At 41.2% G+C, this 20,807-nt stretch overlaps 1 protein-coding gene across 1 annotated transcript in view; it reads left to right on the top strand.

Annotated features, from left to right (window-relative positions):
* ptprn2 (protein tyrosine phosphatase receptor type N2) overlaps positions 1-20,807 on the top strand; it is a 255,259-nt gene that overhangs the window by 83,650 nt on the left and 150,802 nt on the right. The window contains exons 7-9 of the mRNA XM_029661555.2: positions 1,295-1,335; positions 2,000-2,529; positions 6,861-6,947. Of these exons, the coding sequence (XP_029517415.2) occupies positions 1,295-1,335; positions 2,000-2,529; positions 6,861-6,947 (658 nt within the window). The remainder of the gene's footprint in view (positions 1-1,294; positions 1,336-1,999; positions 2,530-6,860; positions 6,948-20,807) is intronic.

The following is a 20,807-nucleotide window of genomic DNA, read 5'->3' as shown; positions in this document are numbered from 1 at the left end:
TGGGGTACATACTGTATAATAAATACATCACAAGTCATACAACACTGCCTGTGACAGTTACTCCACAATACTAACCTAAATGACAAGAGTGAAAAGAAGGAAGCCTGTACAGAATAAAAGTATTCCAAAACATGCATCCTCTTTGCAATAAGGCACTAAAGTAAAACTGCAAAAAATGTGGCAAAGAAATGTACTTTATGTCCTGAATACAAATCCAACACAACACAGTACCACTGAGCATCACTTCTCATATGTTCAAGCATCACGGTATGGGTATGCTTGTCATCAGCAAGGACTAGGGAGTTATTGGGGGGATAAAAATAAACAGAATAGAACTTAGCACAGGCAAAATCCTAGAGGAAAACCTAGTTCAGTCTTCTTTCCAACAGACACAGGGAGACAGATTCACCTTTCAGCAGGACGATAACCTAAAACACAAAGCCAAATCTACACTGGAGTTGCTTACCAAGACCACATTGAATGTTCCTGCGTGGCCTAGTTACAGTTTTGACTTAAATCGGCTTGAAAATGTATGGCAAGACTTGAAAATGGCTGTCTAGCAATGATCAACAACCAACTCGACAGAGCATGAAGAATAAATAAAAAAATATAATGTGTAAATATTGTACAATCCAGGTGTGCAAAGCACTTTGAGACTTACCCAGAAAGACTCACAGCTGTATTCACTGCCAAAGTTGATTCTAACATGTATTGACTCAGGGGGTATGAATACTTATATTTCTGGATCCATTTTGTTTCTCACTTTGTCATTATGGGGTATTGTGTGTAGAAGGATGAACAAAAAAATCTATGTAATTCATTTTGAATTCGGGCTGTAACACAACAACATCTGGAATAAGTCAAGGCGTATGAATACTTTCTGAAGGCACCGTGTGAGAAAAGAGACTAGAACGAGGATCAGAAGAAGGTTGGTAGCTCCCCACTCCCCTCTTCTCTGCAAGCTTCAGTCAAGTCTATGGGCCGAATGTCCCCTTCCCGCCCGCAATTCAAAGACGCGCACACCTGTTTAAATCGCCATTTGTCCAAATGACCAGTGGTGAAAAGCCAACGCACACCAGAACAATTGTTGCTCGTATATGTTAAGTAGTCTGTACGCAAGAGATTATCGTCAGACAGACACAAAGGTAGACCTGCATTTATCACCAGGGTGAAAGTAAAGCAAAACCCTTTGTGGAAATGTTTTGGGTTGTTTGGTTATTAGCTGTAAAGCCTTTAGCCAATAGTACTTTTCTCTTGTCAATGTTTTACCCTCTCACATTCTGATTGTTTACAGGGAAACAAATGGTGGATGCAGACTCTGAGCCTAATGACAAGGTAGGCCTAATTTACTGTGTACTCTTAAACGGATACACTGGATTCAAAATAGCGACTTCATGTCCAAGCAAACACTTACCACAATGAAGTATACTACTGTTGCGAAAAAGTTTAAACAGGGGTTATTTTTATTTTTTATGCAAGCAGATATTCAATATGAAACGGACAAGAACGAAAACTAGTTTTACACTCACAAAGCTCTTAGAAAAGCCTTTTGAACATTTGCGAAAGGATATTTTCACAAGAATCTCTTTGAAACCCATAGTGAATAGATTGATATTCCTTGAGTTGAGAGCGGTAATTTACCTTCAAATGTCTTTCATTAGAGGTCTAGTTTTATATAGTCCTTTCATCAATAATTGGCAATTTGTGGAGAATTTGCAGAAACATCAAGTTGCTCTGATGTAAAAAAAATAATACAAAAATAAAAAAGTTTAACTTTCATTGGATTACTTCTAAAAACACTAAGACTTAATGGAAACATATCATTTTTGTAATACTTAATGATGTAAAAGAAAGTTCTCTCTTCTTATAAAGCAAAACCTATGCAGTAAAATAGATAACAATTCCTGTGTTGCTATCATAGAAATAGAATCACTAGAACAGGAATTCTCATTCAAGTCAATGGGTCTGTAATTGGTGGACCTGCATTATCCTACCACAGGACCCAATCTTAGTTAGTAAGCTCTTGGAGTACCTCAACATGGACCCCTTCAGTGATGCCCCTGATGCCGAGCTGGAGGTTGGTGTTGCTGGTGGTGCTGCAGGCAACCCCTCCATTGAGGGCCAGAGAACAGTGGGTCTGGAGAACGTAAGGAGCAGGACCACACAGGGCCAAGTGCCTGTACCACACCCCTGGGAGGAGAGGAGCATGACCATGGGAGGAGAGGATGGAGCTCCAGACCAGCCAGATGATGGAACCTCAGACCAACCGGTGGATGTCCAGGGTTCTGACTCCCTGGTAGACTCTGAGGTGGAGAGGTGGATGTACGGTACCGAAGCTCCTTCTCCTCCGGCGGCTGAGACGGACCTCCTGGCAGAAGAACCACAGGGGAGAAATCTCCTAGCAGAACCACAGAAGAAGGACATGCGACTCCAGGAGGAGGTGGTACATATGGGAGTCAAAGCTTACTCAAAGTCACCGCAAGGGAAAGACCACCACAGCGACATTGGCTACATCATTACAGACACAGAGTGAGTATGGTGAAGATTATACTTGCTGCTATTTACCAAATATACTGTATGTATATATACTCTCACATCACAATGACCAGTTATCTCCAAACACTGTCTTTCCTGTTTTTCTCTATTCACCTTATATTAGTTTTGATTGTGGGAATACTGTGGACAGTACAGACCAAACATCTTTCAAAACAACCCTGATATATACAGATGTTCTCTTTTTGTAGGGAACTATAGCTGGAAATCCTTGGTGGTGCACTTGAGCACAATAGTTGTGATGATAAGTCCCTGGGTGTGGGTATTACCACGCTGTATTACAGCGTTAATGATGATATGGTGTCAGCAAGGTCACAGGAGTCAGTCAAACTCACTCTGCTTTCGGCTCAGCCTCACACCGCAAGATACGTTTCTATCGACTGTGTTATCGCCTGTGGCTCTTTCTCAAATCCCTTTAATGGCCGTTATCAGGCAGGGTGTCAGAGCACTGTCCTTCACCTGTTCAACAGCACCGCCGCTCACTGTCTTGGGGTGCGCTCGCCACCGACCATCCGGGCTTGATGGGCCATATTTTAGACAACACACACACACACACCGCACCAGGGGAGACGAAAGGAACAGGTCACCTTCCACCCAGACTTTTCTCTCTCTTCTTACTCCTCCTTCTCTTCCTCCTCCCCCTCTTCCTGCATCCCCAGCCCGGTGTTGCTGTAGCTAGCAGGTGCCTGCCTGCCGTGGTTTCCAGAGTTTGCTGCAGACACGATGATTGCACAGTTGTTATCCCTACCTCCTTCCCCACCCGCAGTGGGGCCAGGCTAACCTGCTTATCTGACAGCTCCTGACATTGGGAGAGAGAGCGAGAGAGAGACCCAAGGGAAAAGTGCTAGCATCTACAAACAAGTTACTCCTTGAGCTCTCCAGTTGTTATAATTACCACGGAGGTAACCAAACGTGTCTTGAATCACTTGGTTGAATCTTTAACATTCAAAAAGCTCTCGAAAGAGGAATAAAAAGAGAACCTCACTTTCTTAAAGGTAGAGTAGCCAAGCGTCTCATATACAGTGCATTCGGGAAGGATTCAGACCCCTTGACTTTTTCCACATTTTGTTACATTACAGCCTTGTTTTAAAATTGATTAAAGTATTTTTTTCCCTCGTCAATCTACACGCAATACCCCATAATGACAACCTTATTTACGTAAGTATTCAGACCCTTTGCTATGAGACTAGAAATTGAGCTCCGGTGCATCCTGTTTTCATTGATCATCCTTGAGATGTTTCGACAACTTGATTGGAGTGCACCGGTGGTAAATTCAATTGATTGGACATGATTTGGAAAGGCACACACCTATCTAAATGAGGTCCCACAAACCAAGCCATGAGGTTGACGGAATTAGAGCTTTGAGACAGGATTGTGTTGAGGCACAGATCTGGGGAAGGGTACCAAAACATTTCTGCAGCATTGAAAGTCCTCGAGAACACAGTGGCCTCCATCATTCTTAAATGCAAGAAGTTTGGAACCACCCAGACTCTTCCTAGAGCTGGCCGCCGGGCCAAACTGAGCAATCGGGGGAGAAGGGCCTTGGTCAGGGAGGTAACCAAGAACCCGATGGTCACTCTGACAGAGCTCCAGAGTTCTTCTGTGAAGATGGGAGAACCTTCCATCTCTGCAGCACTCCACCAATCAGGCCTTTACTCATCAGTAAAAGGCACATGAAAGCCCGCTTGGAGTTTGCCAAAAGGCCCCTAAAGATAATCCGACCATGAGAAACCAGGTTCTCTGGTCTGATGAAACTCGTTGACCTGAATGCCAAGTGTCATGTTTGGAGGAAACCTGGCACCATCCCTACGGGGAAGTATGGTGGTGGCAGCATCATGCTGTGGGGATGTTTTTCAGCGGCAGGGACTGGGAGACTAGTCAGGAATGAGGGAAAGATGAATGGAGCAAAGTACAGGGAGATCCTTGATGAAAACCTGCTCCAGAGCACTCAGGACCTCCGACTGGGGTGAAGGTTCATCTTCCAACAGGACTACGACTCGAAGCACACAGTCAAGACAATGCTGGAGTAGCTTCGGGACAAGTTTTTGAAAGTCCTTGAGTGGTCCTGCCAGAGCCCGCACTTGATCCCGATCGAAAATCTCTGGAGAGACTTGAAAATAGATGTGCAGCGACGCTCCCCATCCAACCTGACAGAGCTTGAGAGCATCTGCAGAAAAGAATTAGAGAAACTCCCCAAATACAGGTGTGCCAAGCTTGTAGCGTCATACCCAAGAAGTCTCAAGGCTGTAATCACTGCCAAATGTGCTTCAACAAAGTACTGAGTAAAGGGTCTTAATACTTGTGTGTAGATTTATGAGGGGGAACAAAATGATTTAATACTTTTTTGAATAATGCTGCAACGTAACAAAATGTGGAAAAAGTCTAGGGGTCTGAATCATTTCTGAATGCACTGTAGATGTAATCCAATATTAGAGGATGTTATAATTATGTGCAAACAGGCCAGCATACTACACTCTTAGAAAGATGCTGTCTTGAACTTAAAAGGGTTCTTTGTCTCTCTATAGGAGAATCCTTTGAAGAACCCTTATTGGTTCCAGGTAGAACCCTTTTGGTTCCAGTTAGAACTCTTTTGAGTTCCATCTAGAACCATTTCCACAGAGGGTTCTACATGGATTCCAAAATAGTTTTACCTGGAACCAAAAAGGGTTCTCCTATGGGGAGAACCCTTTTGGGACCCTTTTTCTAAGAGTGTACCTGAGGATGCACACCAGTTTACATTTACATTTTTGTCTATTGTTATTGGTTGGCAGTTTTGGGGAAAAGTACAAAATGTTCATACTTGAGTAAAAGTAAAGATACCTTAATAGAAAATGACCCAGTAAAATTCTACTTGAGTAAAAGTCTAAAAGTATTTTGTTTTAAATATACTTACATATCAAAAGTAAATGGAATTGCTAAAATATACTCAAGTATTAAAAGTAAAAGTATAAATCATTTCAAATTCCTTATTTTAAGCAAACCAGACGAAACAATGTTTTATTTGATTTGTTATAGATGGATAGCCAGGAGCACACTTCAACACTCAGACATAATTTACAAACAAAGCAGTTGTGTTTAGTGAGTCCACCAGATCAGAGGCAGTCGGGATGACCAGGGATGTTCTCTTAATAAGTGCATGAATTGGACCATTTTCCTGTCAAAATGTAACTAGTACTTTTGGGTGTCAGGGAAAAGGTATGGAGTAAAAAGTACATTTATTTCCTTTGGGAATGTAGTGAAGTAAAAGTAAAAGTTGGCAAAAATATAAATAGTAAAGTAAAGCACAGATACCACAAACTACTTAAGTAGTACTTTAAAGTATTTTACACCACTGTTGGTTGGTCTCTTTTACCCCAATATTGGCTTAGTCTTCCAAGATTCCTTTAAAGGAAAAACATATGACAAAACAGGGTACGTACAGTACATGATATATTTTGCAGCCTACATACAGTACCTACATACCTTCATACAGTATGTCATCTTTCACCCCAACGATCTTCATCTAGCCCTGTCATTTCCTGGGTACAGAGCATCCTCTGTCTACGTCCCAAATGGCATTCTATTTCCTGTACAGTATACTTATTTTGACCAGGGCCCTTAGGGAGAATCCATGGGCCCTAGTCAAGAGTAGTGTAGTATGTAGGGAATAGGGTGCCATGTGGGACATAGACTCTGTTTCCTTGGGCGATTTCCTCTCTGAGTGAGAGAGCAGCCACTGGACTGAGCTCAGATGGAGTATGGCTTTATCATAGAGCCATTACACTTTCACACATCCATTCCATTTTCACATTATTATGCATCTAACTGTGTGTGTGTGTGTGTGTGTGTGTGTGTGTGTGTGTGTGTGTGTGTGTGTGTGTGTGTGTGTGTGTGTGTGTGTGTGTGTGTGTGTGTGTGTGTGTGTGTGTGTGTGTGTGTGTGAGTGACGCACGTCCATATGATACAGCCATTACACCTCACGCCGGTTCCATTTGCACCTTATTGTTTGTCTCATTGCTGGAAAATGCAGGTGATTTGCCAAGCCTGAAGAGGCACCTGATCCCTATTCCCCTGGTGCAAGGCAGTGTGTGTCCGTGCATGTGTCCATGCGTGCACATCTATACTGTGTGTGTGCACATCTATACTGTGTGTGTGTGCAAGCTTGTGTGTCTAATAATTGTTATTTTATGTACATGTCAATGAGATGTGGAAACCCAGTCATGCTAATTTACAGGGCTGGTTGTTGCTGGTTCTGTGGCTGGTTTGTTTTATACTAAAATGAAGGAGTATTATCTTTGATAACATGCTCTCTCTTTCTGTCCTCCCAGCTCCCTCACCTCTGACCAGGGCTTGGACCTGATGGAACGTCTGGGTCGGAGGGTCAACCTCCACTTGACCGACCTTCTCCACCTCTCGTATGTATTACAGGACACACACACGCGCACATGCAATAAAGCACACATAAGGCTGTGATGTTCTTGGAATTTGAGGTTACGGTAATTGGCCAGGCCAATGTACACGGAAACCGATATAGCCAGGTTGGAGAGGATTGGCACGTTGTCCATTTTACACAATATTAGAGCATTATAGGCCTCAGAGCCAGAACAACCTTGTCGACTGCTGTTGAATAATAATAATAATAGTCAGACACATCCAACCTTTATTTTTAAGGAAACCGATTTATTTATCTCCTAGCAAGCAATGAAACGTGCATTGTATAAAAGAAAGCCCCCTCATCAAATGTTTTTTTTACTGAAGTCCCATAGCCTATAGCGCTCTGAACTCCCCGTGCATCTCGCATATTAGCTGCTTGAGCATCAAAGGAAAGTTATAAATAGGAGCTGATGTAGAAAGATGCATAGATAACAGATTTTAGACTGTTATAATTAGAATTTATTTTTATAATAATTTCCCGCTATTAGGTTTATCTAAATTTAACTAAAGTTATGAAACCCATACCTGTCAGTTATACAGGTTCTTCAATTACCATCACAGCCCTATGCACACACACAGCTTGTGTTTTTGTTGTTGATGATGAGTGGGACTGGAAGGTATTGTCGACATAACAGTCTAAACCAGGGATGTCAAACTCCTCCCTTGTACTTGATTGATCAATAAAGGCCATTGATTGGATAGGAACTCCCCTCATCTGGTTGTCTAGGTCTTTAAACTAGCAATCTGCAGTTTAAACAATAACAAAGCGGCCACGCCACCACTTTGATGGACAGCTCAGTGATGGGCCTGGAGAAATGTAACCACTCTCAAATTCATAGAGGGAGTTATGGGTCAAAGGACTGACCGGCCATGAGAGCTAAATGACAGTTTTAACCATGTTTTGAAGCTGTGTTTGTTTACAGTGACATTGTTTACATCCTTTGGAGTGAGACAAGCTTATATTTTGGTTTCTGATGGTGTAAGACGGATTCACTGAGCTCATGAGTAGAGGTCGACCGATTAATCGGAATGGCCGATTAATTAGGGCCGATTTCAAGTTTTCATAACAATCGGAAATCTGTATTTTTGGACACCGATTTTGACTTCTTTTTTTTTTTGTGTGTGTTTTTACACCTTTATTTAACTAGGCAAGTCAGTTAAGAACACATTCTTAGTTTCCATGGCGGCCTAGGAACGATGGGTTAACTGCCTTGTTCAGGGGCAGAACGACAGATTTTTACCTTGTCAGATCGGGGATTCAATCTTGCAACCGTACGGTTAACTCGTCCAACGCTCTAACCACCTGCTTTACATTACACTCCACCAGGAGCCTGCCTGTTAAGCGAATGCAGTAAGAAACCAAGAAACCAAGTTGCTAGCTAGCATTAAACTTGTCTTATAAAAAACAATCAATCAATCATAATGACTAGTTAACTACACATGGTTGACGATATTACTATTTTATCTAGCGTGTTCCGCTTTGCATATAATCGATGCGGTGCGCAGTCGCGAAAAAGGACTGTCGTTGCTCCAACGTGTACCTAACCATAAACATCCATGCCTTTCTTAAAATCAATACACAAGTATATATTTTTAAACCTGCATATTTAGTTAATATTGCCTGCTAACATGAATTTAATTTAACTAGGGAAAATGTGTCACTTCTCCTGTAACAGAGTCAGGGTATATGCAGTAGTTTGCGCCGCCTGGCTCGTTGCGAACTGTGTGAAGACTATTTCTTCCTAACAAAGACAGCCAACTTTGCAAAACGGGGGATGATTTAACAAAATCGCATTTGAGAATAAATCACAATCGTTGCATGACTGTACCTAACCATAAACATCAATGCCTTTCTTAAAATCAATACACAGAAGTATATATTTTTAAACCTGCATATTTAGCTAAAAGAAATCCAGGTTAGCAGGCAATATTAACCAGGTGAAATTGTGTCACTTCTCTTGCGTTCATTGCATGCAGAGTCAGGGTATATGCAACAGTTTGGGCCGCCTGGCTCGTTGCGAACTAATTTGCCAGAATTTTACGTAATTATGACATAACATTGAAGGTTGTGCAATGTAACAGTAATATTTAGACTTAGGGATGCCACCCGTTAGATAAAATACCGAACGGTTCCGTATTTCACTGAAAGAATAAACGTTTTGTTTTCGAGATGATAGTTTCCAGATTCGACCATATTAATGACCTGCGGCTCTTATTTCTGTGTTATTATGTTATAATTAAGTCTATGATTTAATATTTGATAGAGCAGTCTGACTGAGCGATGGTAGGCACCAGCAGGCTCGTAAGCATTCATTCAAACAGCACTTTCATGCGTTTTGCCAGCAGCTCTTCGCAATGCTTCAAGCATTGCGCTGTTTATGACTTCAAGCCTATCCACTCCCGAGATTAGGCAGTGTAACCGATGTGAAATGGCTAGCTGGTTAGCGGGGTGTGCGCTAATAGCTTTTCAAACGTCACTCGCTCTGAGACTTGGAGTAGTTGTTCCCCTTGCTCTGCAATGGCCTCAGCTTTTGTGGAGCGATGGGTAAACGCTGCATCGAGGGTGGCTGTTGTCGATGTGTTCCTGGTTCGAGCCCAGGTAGGAGCGAGGAGAGGGACGGAAGCTATACTGTTACACTGGCAATACTAAAGTGCCTATAAGAACATCCAATAGTCAAAGGTATATGAAATACAAATTGTATAGAGAGAAATAGTCCTATAATTCCTATAATAACTACAACCTAAAAACTTCTTACCTGGGAATATTGAAGACTCATGTTAAAAGGAACCACCAGCTTTCATATGTTCTCATGTTCTGAGGAAGGAACTGAAACGTTAGCTTTCTTACATAGCACATATTGCACTTTTACTTTCTTCCCCAACACTTTGTTTTTGCATGATTTAAGCCAAATTGAACATGTTTCATTATTTAGGCTAAATTGATTTTATTGATGTATTATATCAAGTTAAAATAAGTGTTCATTAAGTATTGTTGTAATTGTCATTATTACAAATAAAAAAATGTTTAAATCGGCCGATTAATTGGTATTGGCTTTTTTTGGGGTCCTCCAATAATCGGTATCATAATCATAATTGGTCGACCTCTACTCAAGAGGCATTCATAAGTTATATTCTTCTAGAACCAATGGCTATATATCATTACTTCAATGCCCAAAAATGGATGTAGCAACTGTAGATTGCTGCAAATTGAAAGTAAGTCCCAAAGACCAGCAGACACACAGCCCTCCACGAATTAAGTTTGAAACCCCTGGTCTAAACTAAAAGACCATTTATAATTCAGAAGAGGAAGACGTTTTTTGTGATGTTAAAAAAAAACTCCAATGTGAGCCTAGGGAACAGATTAAAGGTTGTCCAGCACTCCAGAAACACTAAGTACTGTGTGTGTGGAGCTGCCCCTGCAGTGCAGTAGCAGAGTGTGTAGGCGTTTGTTGTTATTTTGACCTTTGTGTGTTTGACTTCCTCTGGGGAGAGAAATCAGCTCTAATTACCTCCACATATAGGATGCGTCCTAAATGGCACCCTATTCACTATATAGGATCCATAGGGTTCTGGTCAAAAGTAGTGCACTATATAGGGAATAGAGTGCCATTTGGGACAGAACATATTCTGATGTCTCTATTGGATTCACACCGCTGCATTGTTGTTGTCGATGACTCTAAACACATTTGAAAAACAGTCATGTTTCCTAACAATATGCTCTTTGTTGTGAAAAGACTTGAGAAACACACACGCAAGTACATAAGCTTGCACACACACACACACACACACACACACACACACACACACACACACACAGAATCCCACTGCAGAGAGATAGCAGTGTTCATGTATTAATGACATGGTGGACTATCCTTGAACCCAGCTAGATTCTCATGGTAGTTCTATGGATATGCTGCTGGAAGCAGACCATGTAGGAGGCAGACGAGGCCTGTAAAAATCAAGTCTGACAATCCTTTCAAGCCCCTACACCAGGGGAGGGGATGTCTGGGTGCTTCTCATACAACACTATTATATGCTTAGATGCCAGAGGTGCAAACAGTAGGCTTTGTTTCTATGGATGCCTACTGCTATTTAGGTGCTTAGTTACATTATTTTGGAGGTAAATATGACAAATGATCATTGTGGTCCTATGTGGTTCAGTTGGTAGAGCATGGTGCTTGCATTGCCAATAATCATGGGTTTGATTCCTGCTCGGGCCACCCATTTGAAAAATTCACGCTGGGGCCACCCATATGAAAAATGTATGCTCGCATGACTGTAAGTTGCTTTGGATAAAAGAGGCTGCTTAATGGCATACAGTGTTATTTTTGTGTAACATACTTGATTTTAGTGATAGGACAAACTAGGCAAACCCACCAAATGAGATTTTAACCAACAAAACAGTTTCAACCACAAGTCATTCGAAATTGCTCAACTAACTTGTCAATTGCTCATGAGGGATGAGCGCTATGAGTCATGCATCTCTGTCCAGACCGGCTCTATTATGCCGCACCGAGCTGATAGCTTAGCGCCTACGTAGTCTGTTCCAGGAGACCAATATACAGAGATACAGATGCCTGCTAATGTATCTTTTGTCTGCCCTGTTTTTCCCTGCTTTTGGACCAAATGCGCTGTGCTAGAAGCGTATTTATGGAGTAATGATGGCCGTCTGTTCGCGGATGACGCGAGCCGGAGCTCATTGTGTTTCTCTCCAGTATGCTCAGCAGGTGAGACTATGAAAGCACCCATCTCGATGTGAACAAACTGTCTGCTAGTATGATCTAGTTGGCCTTGAAGTGACAAATCCGAACTGTCATTTTGTGCAAATCCGTGTGAATGCGTTGTCTTTTCCTATGATATGACAAATTATTTTCAGCCTACGCTTTGATTCAGGGCTGGTAACATTTATTTTAATGTTACCACCCCATTGCATTGTTTCTTAATCAGAAACAGCAAAAAAGTTATTCCTCTTTGAAGGGCCAAATAGCCTTGTGTCCACTTGGCCACCTGAGCCATGGAACAAATGATAATAGGGGGTTCAACCCCCCTCCCAGAAAAGGGTCATAATCCATTGGATAATTTGTACATTTTCACTTTTTTTTCTTCTAGCTAGTCTCTATACAAAATACATATCTAACCAGTTTATATAGCATTTGGCCTGCCCCTGTCGCCCCAAGATAAATGTTTTTGACCACTAAAGTCTTGCTTCACTCCACGCTCCACTGTTTTGATTGGTGTAGCGACAGCTAGAAACCTCAAGTGTCTAGCCAGAAATTCAAGGAACTGACCAGACCGCACGTCCGCGTGCGCAACCGTGCACATGTTGATTTTGTCCACCCACACCAGACACGATCAGGACACACAGGTTAGAGTATCAAAACGGAACTCTGAACCAACTATGTTAATTGGGGACAGGTCGTAAAGCATTAAAACATTTATGGCAATTTAGATAGCTAGCTTGCTGTTGCTAGCTAATTTGTCCTGGGATATAAACATTGGGTTGTTATTTTACCTGAAATGCACAAGGTCCTCTACTCCTACAATTAATCCACAGATAAAAAGGGAAACAAGAGTTTGTTTCTAGTAATCTCTCCTCCACGTTTATTCTTCTTCTTTGGACAGACCAACTTTAAGGTGCATTTCCACCAATTGGACTGGAGTGTGGACCTCAGTTAATCTTTCAATCACCCACGTGGGTATTTGCTCCGAAAAACCTATAAGGAGATGGGAGAGGCGGGACTTGCAGCACATCAAGCGTCACAAATATAACCAAGTTCTATTTTAGCACGTGGCTACGCAGACGCTTGTTTACGCGTGCATGCAGTGTGGGTGCAATGATTGAGGAACATGTATATGCACATTTATTCTGCAACGCTCGTGCACGTGACACGAACGGTGTGGTCAGCATGTTATAGTTACATGTCATTTTGCGGCGTGCGTGATCATGAGCAAAGTCATTGTAGCCTATCATTTCACTTCCCCTGTGAGAACCATCAGCACAGGCTGACTTGACTTTGCTGTGCCAAAGCCTGCCAGCAGCTTACCTACCAAAGTTTGCAACGTGTCCATTACAATGTTGAAAAACACATATCAGCTATCTTTCAATAGTTATCCATATAACAGGAACTTCGTCTAAGTCTTTCTAACTAGATTCGTAGCCAAATTTTTTCCTTAAATCAATGCTTATGACAAATCCAGAACCAGCCATAGGGCCACCTGGCCATAGGGCCACTAAAAACATTAGCTAGCTGTATAAGGTTAGCTAGCTAGTTACACTGACAGCTGTCAGTGCTCTCTATTTGTTCATGTTTATGAACTCCACATGGAAATTCCCACACCCAATAAGTAGCTTTGTCATTCTTCAGAGGTGGAACCTAAACGTGCATTTCCTTTCTCGGACAGGAAATTAGGTTGAAGGTGAGGCGTCAACTTCCTCTGGGGGGGGTACTTAAAACAAATTCTACAACAGTTGACGTGTTATGCTGGTCCCGCTCAGTTTTCCACCACAAAACACCATAAAAAGGTAGAACCAGCTCACCTGCTTTTACACTATGATTTGACAATAGGAGGCACGTGAGTTTCAAGTTTGGGGAAGCTAATGTACACCATAAAAATGCACCTTTTATAATAAAGCATTCGATGCTTCATCGCATTTGCAGACTTACTGTATGTAAGATAGCCTACTATTGGTAATGTGATGAGTAGATTCGATAATCATAATTTATAATATAACTCAATCACTGTTCACAAAAAAAAGACAGTTCAATGCATGGCTGGCCTAGGCTGTCCTAGGAGAAGGCCTAGGATGTATTAGATACCTACTTCTTTCTTTGCACAGGAAACATTTAGCCTTTTCTAAACACATGTCATGCAATTATACTACACTTTATATGACTGGAGACATTTGCAGAATCTTTTGTAATACGACAAATTGCAGGTTAGCCTACTCTGCTGACACTGACAAACAGGCGTTGTCTGATCCATATAATAGGCCTACGAGAAGGGGAGACAGCAATAGAATACGATGCCCATCTAAACTGCAGGTGGAAATTATTGTCCAAAAACAAATTTACCATTTACCCAACAATTCTAAATAGTAAGTATGTGCAGTGCACTCACCGGGGGTGCCAATAGAAGGTTTTCACCAACAATGAATGAGGCTGGAGAAATTCCTCCCCAATTCATTTTCAACGAGGGCACGCAGAGAAATGTGCAGGGGATTGTGGGTAGGTGAGCAGCGAGAATCCTGCTTGCGGAGCGGTAGAGAAAGTTGAGTTCTGCAACTGTCGGCAAAGCGATTTTAAAATGATTTTTTTTTGAAGAAGCTAATATTCCTCTGGCCAAATCATGCTTTAGTAGACTATTTGAATGATTGTATTTATTTATGTATTGACAAGTGTAGGCTAATTAGGCTATATAATTTTGGCAATTTAATTCAACTTACTTTAGGCAAAGCTTCCCCTAGACTTATGGATGCACTGCCTATGGATTTGACGATTTAAAGGTTTAATGTTTAAAGGAATAGTTCCACCACATTTAAACAAGAGTTCGGTTCACGTAACAGGGTTGACCTTACAATGAAATAAATAATAATCACATTAAATAAATCATTCTTCAGAAATGACTTTGTCCAAGCAGCAAAATGACTAGGGATTTACAATGATGGCGAACATGGAGAAACGTTGGGGTTAAAAACCTTTCTAGAAGTCACAGAGGGTGCACAGAGGGACAAAATGTTTTTTTTTTTAAATGCATTTTGGCTCTAGGAAGTCTTTAATTTTTTTTAAATTCCCCATGTGGTCTATATTAAAGGGCACTTCGTTTAATATAACAGGCTTTTAAAATTAAATATTGGTGCACAATTTCTACTTAAAATGTCAAAGGAATGCAAAAGGAACCCATTTGGGAAGCAGCGTCGTGCTTCTCTCTCTGTAGATGTGCAGGATGAGATTGAATGAGGTGAAAAGAGATATTCCATAAGACAGGATACGGGCCATATGAAAGGATTATCATGATACAAATGAGGTGGTTTAGCGTTGGGGTGCATGTTTTGGATGGATTTCAGTTTGTACATTGGGTACTGTTATGTAAAAAAGTATAAACAGCACGTTTCTTTGAATATGGTGATTTACGTATGAGTTTTACTGATTATAGACACTAGGGGGAGTGGCCTCCTCGAACACTGAGGTACGCTGAGAGGAACTGAACCCGGTGAACTGATGGACAAAAGCATTCACACACAACACAAAGACACACACCGATGCATGCACGAGCACAAACACACACGCACAGGCGCAGACAGGCAGACAGACAGGCGGTTACACACGTACACAAAGATACACACAGTCGCACACACACACACACACTTCCCCCAACTAAGCTAATATGAGCACTGAGCTTATAAGCCCCATTCGATTACACAGAACACCAGCTGAGTTTGGTAGATAACTTATCCAACTCAATCACCCTAGAGTAGTGGTTTTTCCAGAGTATATTTACAAAAAAAATTGGGAAGAAAAACACAACTGTTTCATTTGAGATGCATCAAGATTCCTGGCATACCGTTGGCACCAGGGAGAATGTTGGAGTGATTGTGGAAATATAGACCTTTGAGAGAGCAAACAGAGCTCAGTTAAAGGCAATAAAAGAAGCACGTTTCTCTTTGAGAAGGTAAAAGTGAGGAATGTTGCTCACTCAATGCTCATTCAAAGCTACATACATGGGTGCGTCCCCTATTCTTTGTATAGTGAAGTAGTGCACTATATAAGGACTAGGGGGGTCGTTTGAGATGCAACGCATGCCTCCTATGGCGGCTGTGACGGACAGTCTTCTCTCAGACTGGGTTACTATAGGGTGCCAGTGTGATGATAGATCTTCTCCCAGCTCATACAAAGAGGCTGGAATTAACTAGACTTCCCAGGCCACACTCAACGGGTGACAAATGACTTGATGTGCGTCCCAAATGGCACCATATTCCCTATGTAGTGCACTACTTTTGAACAGGGTCCAGGGGGTAATTTCACCTGACAATGCCCCTTCACACTTCAAACATCCTAGAATTCTGGCATTTCCCCACAACTACTGCTCTAACACAATGTTTGGTTGTGTCTTATCCACAATTTTTGTATTGGCAGTAGGGCTGGAATAACATTTTTTATTATGATCGTTGTGATATTTCTTTTTGCAATACTTTTTTTGGCTCAATGTCTTGTGAATTGTAATATTGTAATCAAGAAAAATGTTTTCTTCCTGGCATTATTTAAAAGTCCTACAGTGCATTCGGAAAGTATTCAGACCGCTTGACATTTTTGGCTGTGTGCTTAGAGTCGTTGTCCTGTTGGAAGGTGAACCTTCGCCCCAGTCTGAGTTCCTGAGCACTCTGGAGCAGGTTTTCTCCAATGATTTCTCTGTACTTTGCTCCGTCTCATCTTTCCCTCGATCCAGACTAGTCTCCCAGTCCCTGCCGCTCAAAAACATCTCAAAAGCATGATGATGCCACCACCATGCTTCACCGTAGGGATGGTGCCAGGTTTCCTCCACATGTGACGCTTGGCATTCAGGCCAAATAGATCAATCTTGGTTTCATCAGACCAGAAAATCTTGTTTCTCATGGTCTGAGAGTCTTTAGGTAACTTTTGGCAAACTCCAAGCAGGCTGTCATGTACCTTTTACTGAGGAGTGGCTTCTGTCTGGCCACTCAACCATAAAGGCCTGATTGGTGGAGAGTGCTGCAGAGATGGTTGTACTTCTGGAAGGTTCTCCTATCTCCACAGAGGAACTCTTGAGCTTTGTCAGAGTGACCATCGGGTTCTTGGTCCCTTCTCCCCCGATTGTTCAGTTTGGCCAGGTGGCCAGCTCTAGGAAGAGTTTTAAGAATGAGGGAGGCCACTGTGTTCTTTGGGACCTTCAATGCTACAGACATGTTTTGGTGCCCTTCCTCAGATCTTTGCCTTGGCACAATACTGACTCAGAGCTCTACGGACAATTCCTTCGACCTCATTGCTTGGTTTTTGCTCTGATATGCATTGTCAACTGTGGGACCTTATATAGACAGGTGTGTCTTTCCAAATCATGTCCAATCAATTGAATTTACCACAAGTGGACTCCAATCAAGTTGTAGAAACATCTCAAGGATGATCATTGGAAACAGGATGCACCTGAGCTCAATGTTGAGTCTCATAGCAAAGGGTCTGAATACTTATGTAAATAAGGTATTTCTGTTTTTATTTGTATAAATTTGCAAACATTTCTTAACCTGTTTTCGCTTTGTCATTATAGGGGTATTGTGTGCAGATTGATGAGGGAAAAAAAATAATTTAATAAATTTTAGAATAAGGATGTAACATAACAAAATGTGGAAATGTCAAGGGGTCTGAATTAAGTGCGCTGTAAGTAACATAGTAATACAACAAATCTCCTGGCCTGTGTCTAAGATGTAGAGGTATCTGCCTCCATCACACCACCATTAAACCCTATAGATTAACTAGATTTATTTATTTTTGCCCCCTTTTTCTCCCCATTTTCGATCTCATCGCTGCAACTCCCCAAGTGTCATAGCGGGCGAAGGTCGAGTCATGCGTCCTCCGAAACATGACCCGCCAATCCGTGCTTCTTAACACCCGCCCACTTAACCCGGAAGCCAGCCGCACCAATATGTCGGAGGAAACACCGTTCATGCCTGCATGCCCCTGGCCCGCCACAAGGAGTCGCTAGAGCGCGATGAGCCAAGTAAAGCTGCCTCGGCTAAACTCTCCCCTAACCCGGACAACGCTGGGCCAATTGTGCGCCACCCTATGGGACTCCCAATCACGGCCGGTTGTGACACAGCCCGGGAACGAACCCGGGTCTGTAGTTATGCTTTTAGCACTGCGATGCAGCGCCTTAGACTGCTGCGTCACTCAGGAGGCCCCCTAGATTTTTTTTTTTTTTTTTACAAATTGCTGTTGGCTTTATGCCTATTTGTCTCAGAGAATGATTTTTCTCTGATGTGTATGTAGCCCGGTATGGGGCAATGCTTCTGCAGACATACACTACCAGTCAAAAATGTTAGAAAACCTACACATTCAAGGGTTTTTCTTTATTTGAACTATTTTCTACATTGTAAAATAATAGTGAAGACATCAACTATGAAATAACACATATGGAATTATGTAGTACCCAAAAATGTTTTAAACAAATCAAAATAGATTTTATATTTGAGACTCTTCAAATAGCTACCCATTGCCTTGATGACAGCTTTGCACACTCTTGGCATTCTCTCAACCAGCTTCATGAGGGAGTCACCTGGAATGCATTTCAAATAACAGGTGTGACTTCTTAAAAGTGAATTTGTGGAATTTCCTTCTTAATGTGTTTGAGCCAATCAGCTGTGTTGTGACAAGGTTAGGGGATATACAGAAGATAGCCCTATTTGGTAAAAGACCAAGTCCATATGTTATGGCAAGAACAGCTCAAATATGCAAAGAGAAACGACAATCCTTCATTACTTTAAATATTCCGTATTTACTGACCTTCATGTCTTAAAGAACTTTGAACGTTTCTTCAAGTGCAGTCGCAAAAACATCAAGCGCTGTGATGAAACTGGCTCTCTTAACTCTTGGAACTACCGCTCCCGGATCTGGGAGAATTGTCATTAACTGACACTAATTAGCATAACGCAACGGCCAAAAAATATTACTAGAAAATATTCATATTCATGAAATCACAGGTGAAATATATTGAAACACAGCTTAGCCTTTTGTTAATCACCCTGTCATCTCAGATTTTGAAATGATGCTTTACAGCCAAAGCAAGACAAGCATTTGTGTAAGTTTATCGATAGCGTAGCATAGCATTATGCCTAGCTAGCAGCAGGCAGCTTGGTCACGAAAATCAGAAAAGCAATCAAATGAAATCGTTTACCTTTGAGCTGCGGATGTTTTCACTCACGAGACTCCCAGGTAGATAGCAAATATTCATTTTTTCCATAAAGATTATTTTTGTAGCCGAAATAGCTCCGTTTGTTCTTCACGTTTGGCTGAGAAATCGACCGGAAATTGCGGTCACGACAACGCCAAAAAATATTCTAAATTCGATCCATAATATCGACAGAAACATGGGAAACGTTTTTTATAATCAATCTTCAAGGTGTTTTTCAAATATCTATTCAATAATATATCAACCGGGTCAGTTGGCTTCATAGTAGGAGCGAGAGAAACAATGGCCGCATTTGTCTATTACGCACAAATCCCTCTGAGAGCCACCAGGTGACCACTTACGCAATGTTGTCGCTCACGCTCATTTTTCAAAATAAAAGCCTGAAACTATGTCTTGTGACACTAGACACATTAGGGAAGCCATAGAAAAAGGAATCTGGTTGCTATCCCTTTCACTGCTCAATAGGGACGCATAGGAACGCAGAGGTTTCTAAATAAGAGTCACTTCCTGATTGGATTTTTCTCAGGCTTTCGCCTGCAATATCAGTTCTGTTATGCTCACAGACAATATTTTACAGTTTTGGAAACTTTAGAGTGTTATCTATCCTAAGCTGTCAAAACTGAAATTGTAACCAGCTTTGTTTGTATGGCTTGTTTAAGAAAGGGCGATACTTTAAACAAAATGTAATTTTCAATTAGACGGAAATGAGAAATCTGTATGAAGGCAAAAAGGCAATTTTTGAGCAAAGGATGACCCTTTCTTAATAATCTACTGGAGATCCATTTTGGATTTAAGTATAATTTATGTATGAGTGAAGCTTTTAGTGAGAGGTTTAAAGCTTTAATATTTAATCATTTTAGCCCCCCAAACTCATATTCATTATATAAATAGGTATGTTTAATTTTGTCTAGCTTAGCATTCCAAATAAAATGAAATCTTTTTTGCTCATATGATTTAAAAAAACGAGTCATCTGGAGTGAGCAGTGCCATTAGTAAGTAATTAAACTGTGATAGGACCAAAAAGTTATTCAATGTGATTTTTCCATAAATAGACAAGAGTCTCCATGGTTGCAGAATCTTATCAATTTTGGCAACCTTCTATTGAAATGAATTGTGGTAAGTTCATTTATATTTTTTGAGATGTGAATACCAAGTATGTCTACTACACCCTAAGCCCAACTACAAGGTCGTGTAAACACTGTTTTTCTTTTTACGGTCCAGAATGTAATATGGTACACGTGTCATAATTAGGTTTTAATCCCGAGAGGCCAGAAAAGTGATCAAGATCTTCAATTAGACTGTTCAGGGATCCAGATTGCAGACCTAGAAAAAAAAATAGAGTCATCAGCATACATTGACACTTTTGTTTTTATCCCCTGTATTTCTAAACACTTGATGTTCTTGTTTTAATAGCTAGCATTTCAATGGCCATAATAAATAGATATGGAAACAACGGACAGCCTTGTTTTACTCCTCTTAAAAGCTCACTACTTTCTGAGTGGTAAACATTATTTACTATTTTACAGCTGGGGTTGCTGTACATAACTTTAACCCATTGTATAAGAGATTCAACTAAATTAAAGGAATCCACGCATTTATTTATAAATTCTGGTCGTACATTATCAAACACCTTTTCAAAATCTGCTGTGAAGACCAGGCCTGGTATCTTTGATGTTTCATAATGTTCAATTGTTGCAAGTAATTGTCGTATTTTACCTCCAACATATTATCCATGTAAAAAACCTGTCTGATCAAGGTGAACAATATCTGGCAAAACTTTTTTTTATTCTATGTGCCCTGCATTTCACCTGGATTTTCACATCACAACATTGAAGTGTTAGAGGCCTCCAGTTTTTTTAAATGGACTGGATCTTTATACTTACCACCTGGGTTCTGTTTTAGTAGTAATGAAATCAGACCTTCTT

The sequence above is a fragment of the Oncorhynchus nerka genome, linkage group LG6, assembly GCF_034236695.1.
Source record: "Oncorhynchus nerka isolate Pitt River linkage group LG6, Oner_Uvic_2.0, whole genome shotgun sequence".
In the NCBI taxonomy this organism is placed as follows: Eukaryota; Metazoa; Chordata; class Actinopteri; order Salmoniformes; family Salmonidae; genus Oncorhynchus; species Oncorhynchus nerka.
The sequence above is the reverse complement of the archived record's forward strand: the minus strand, read 5'-3'. Positions and strand labels throughout refer to the sequence as shown.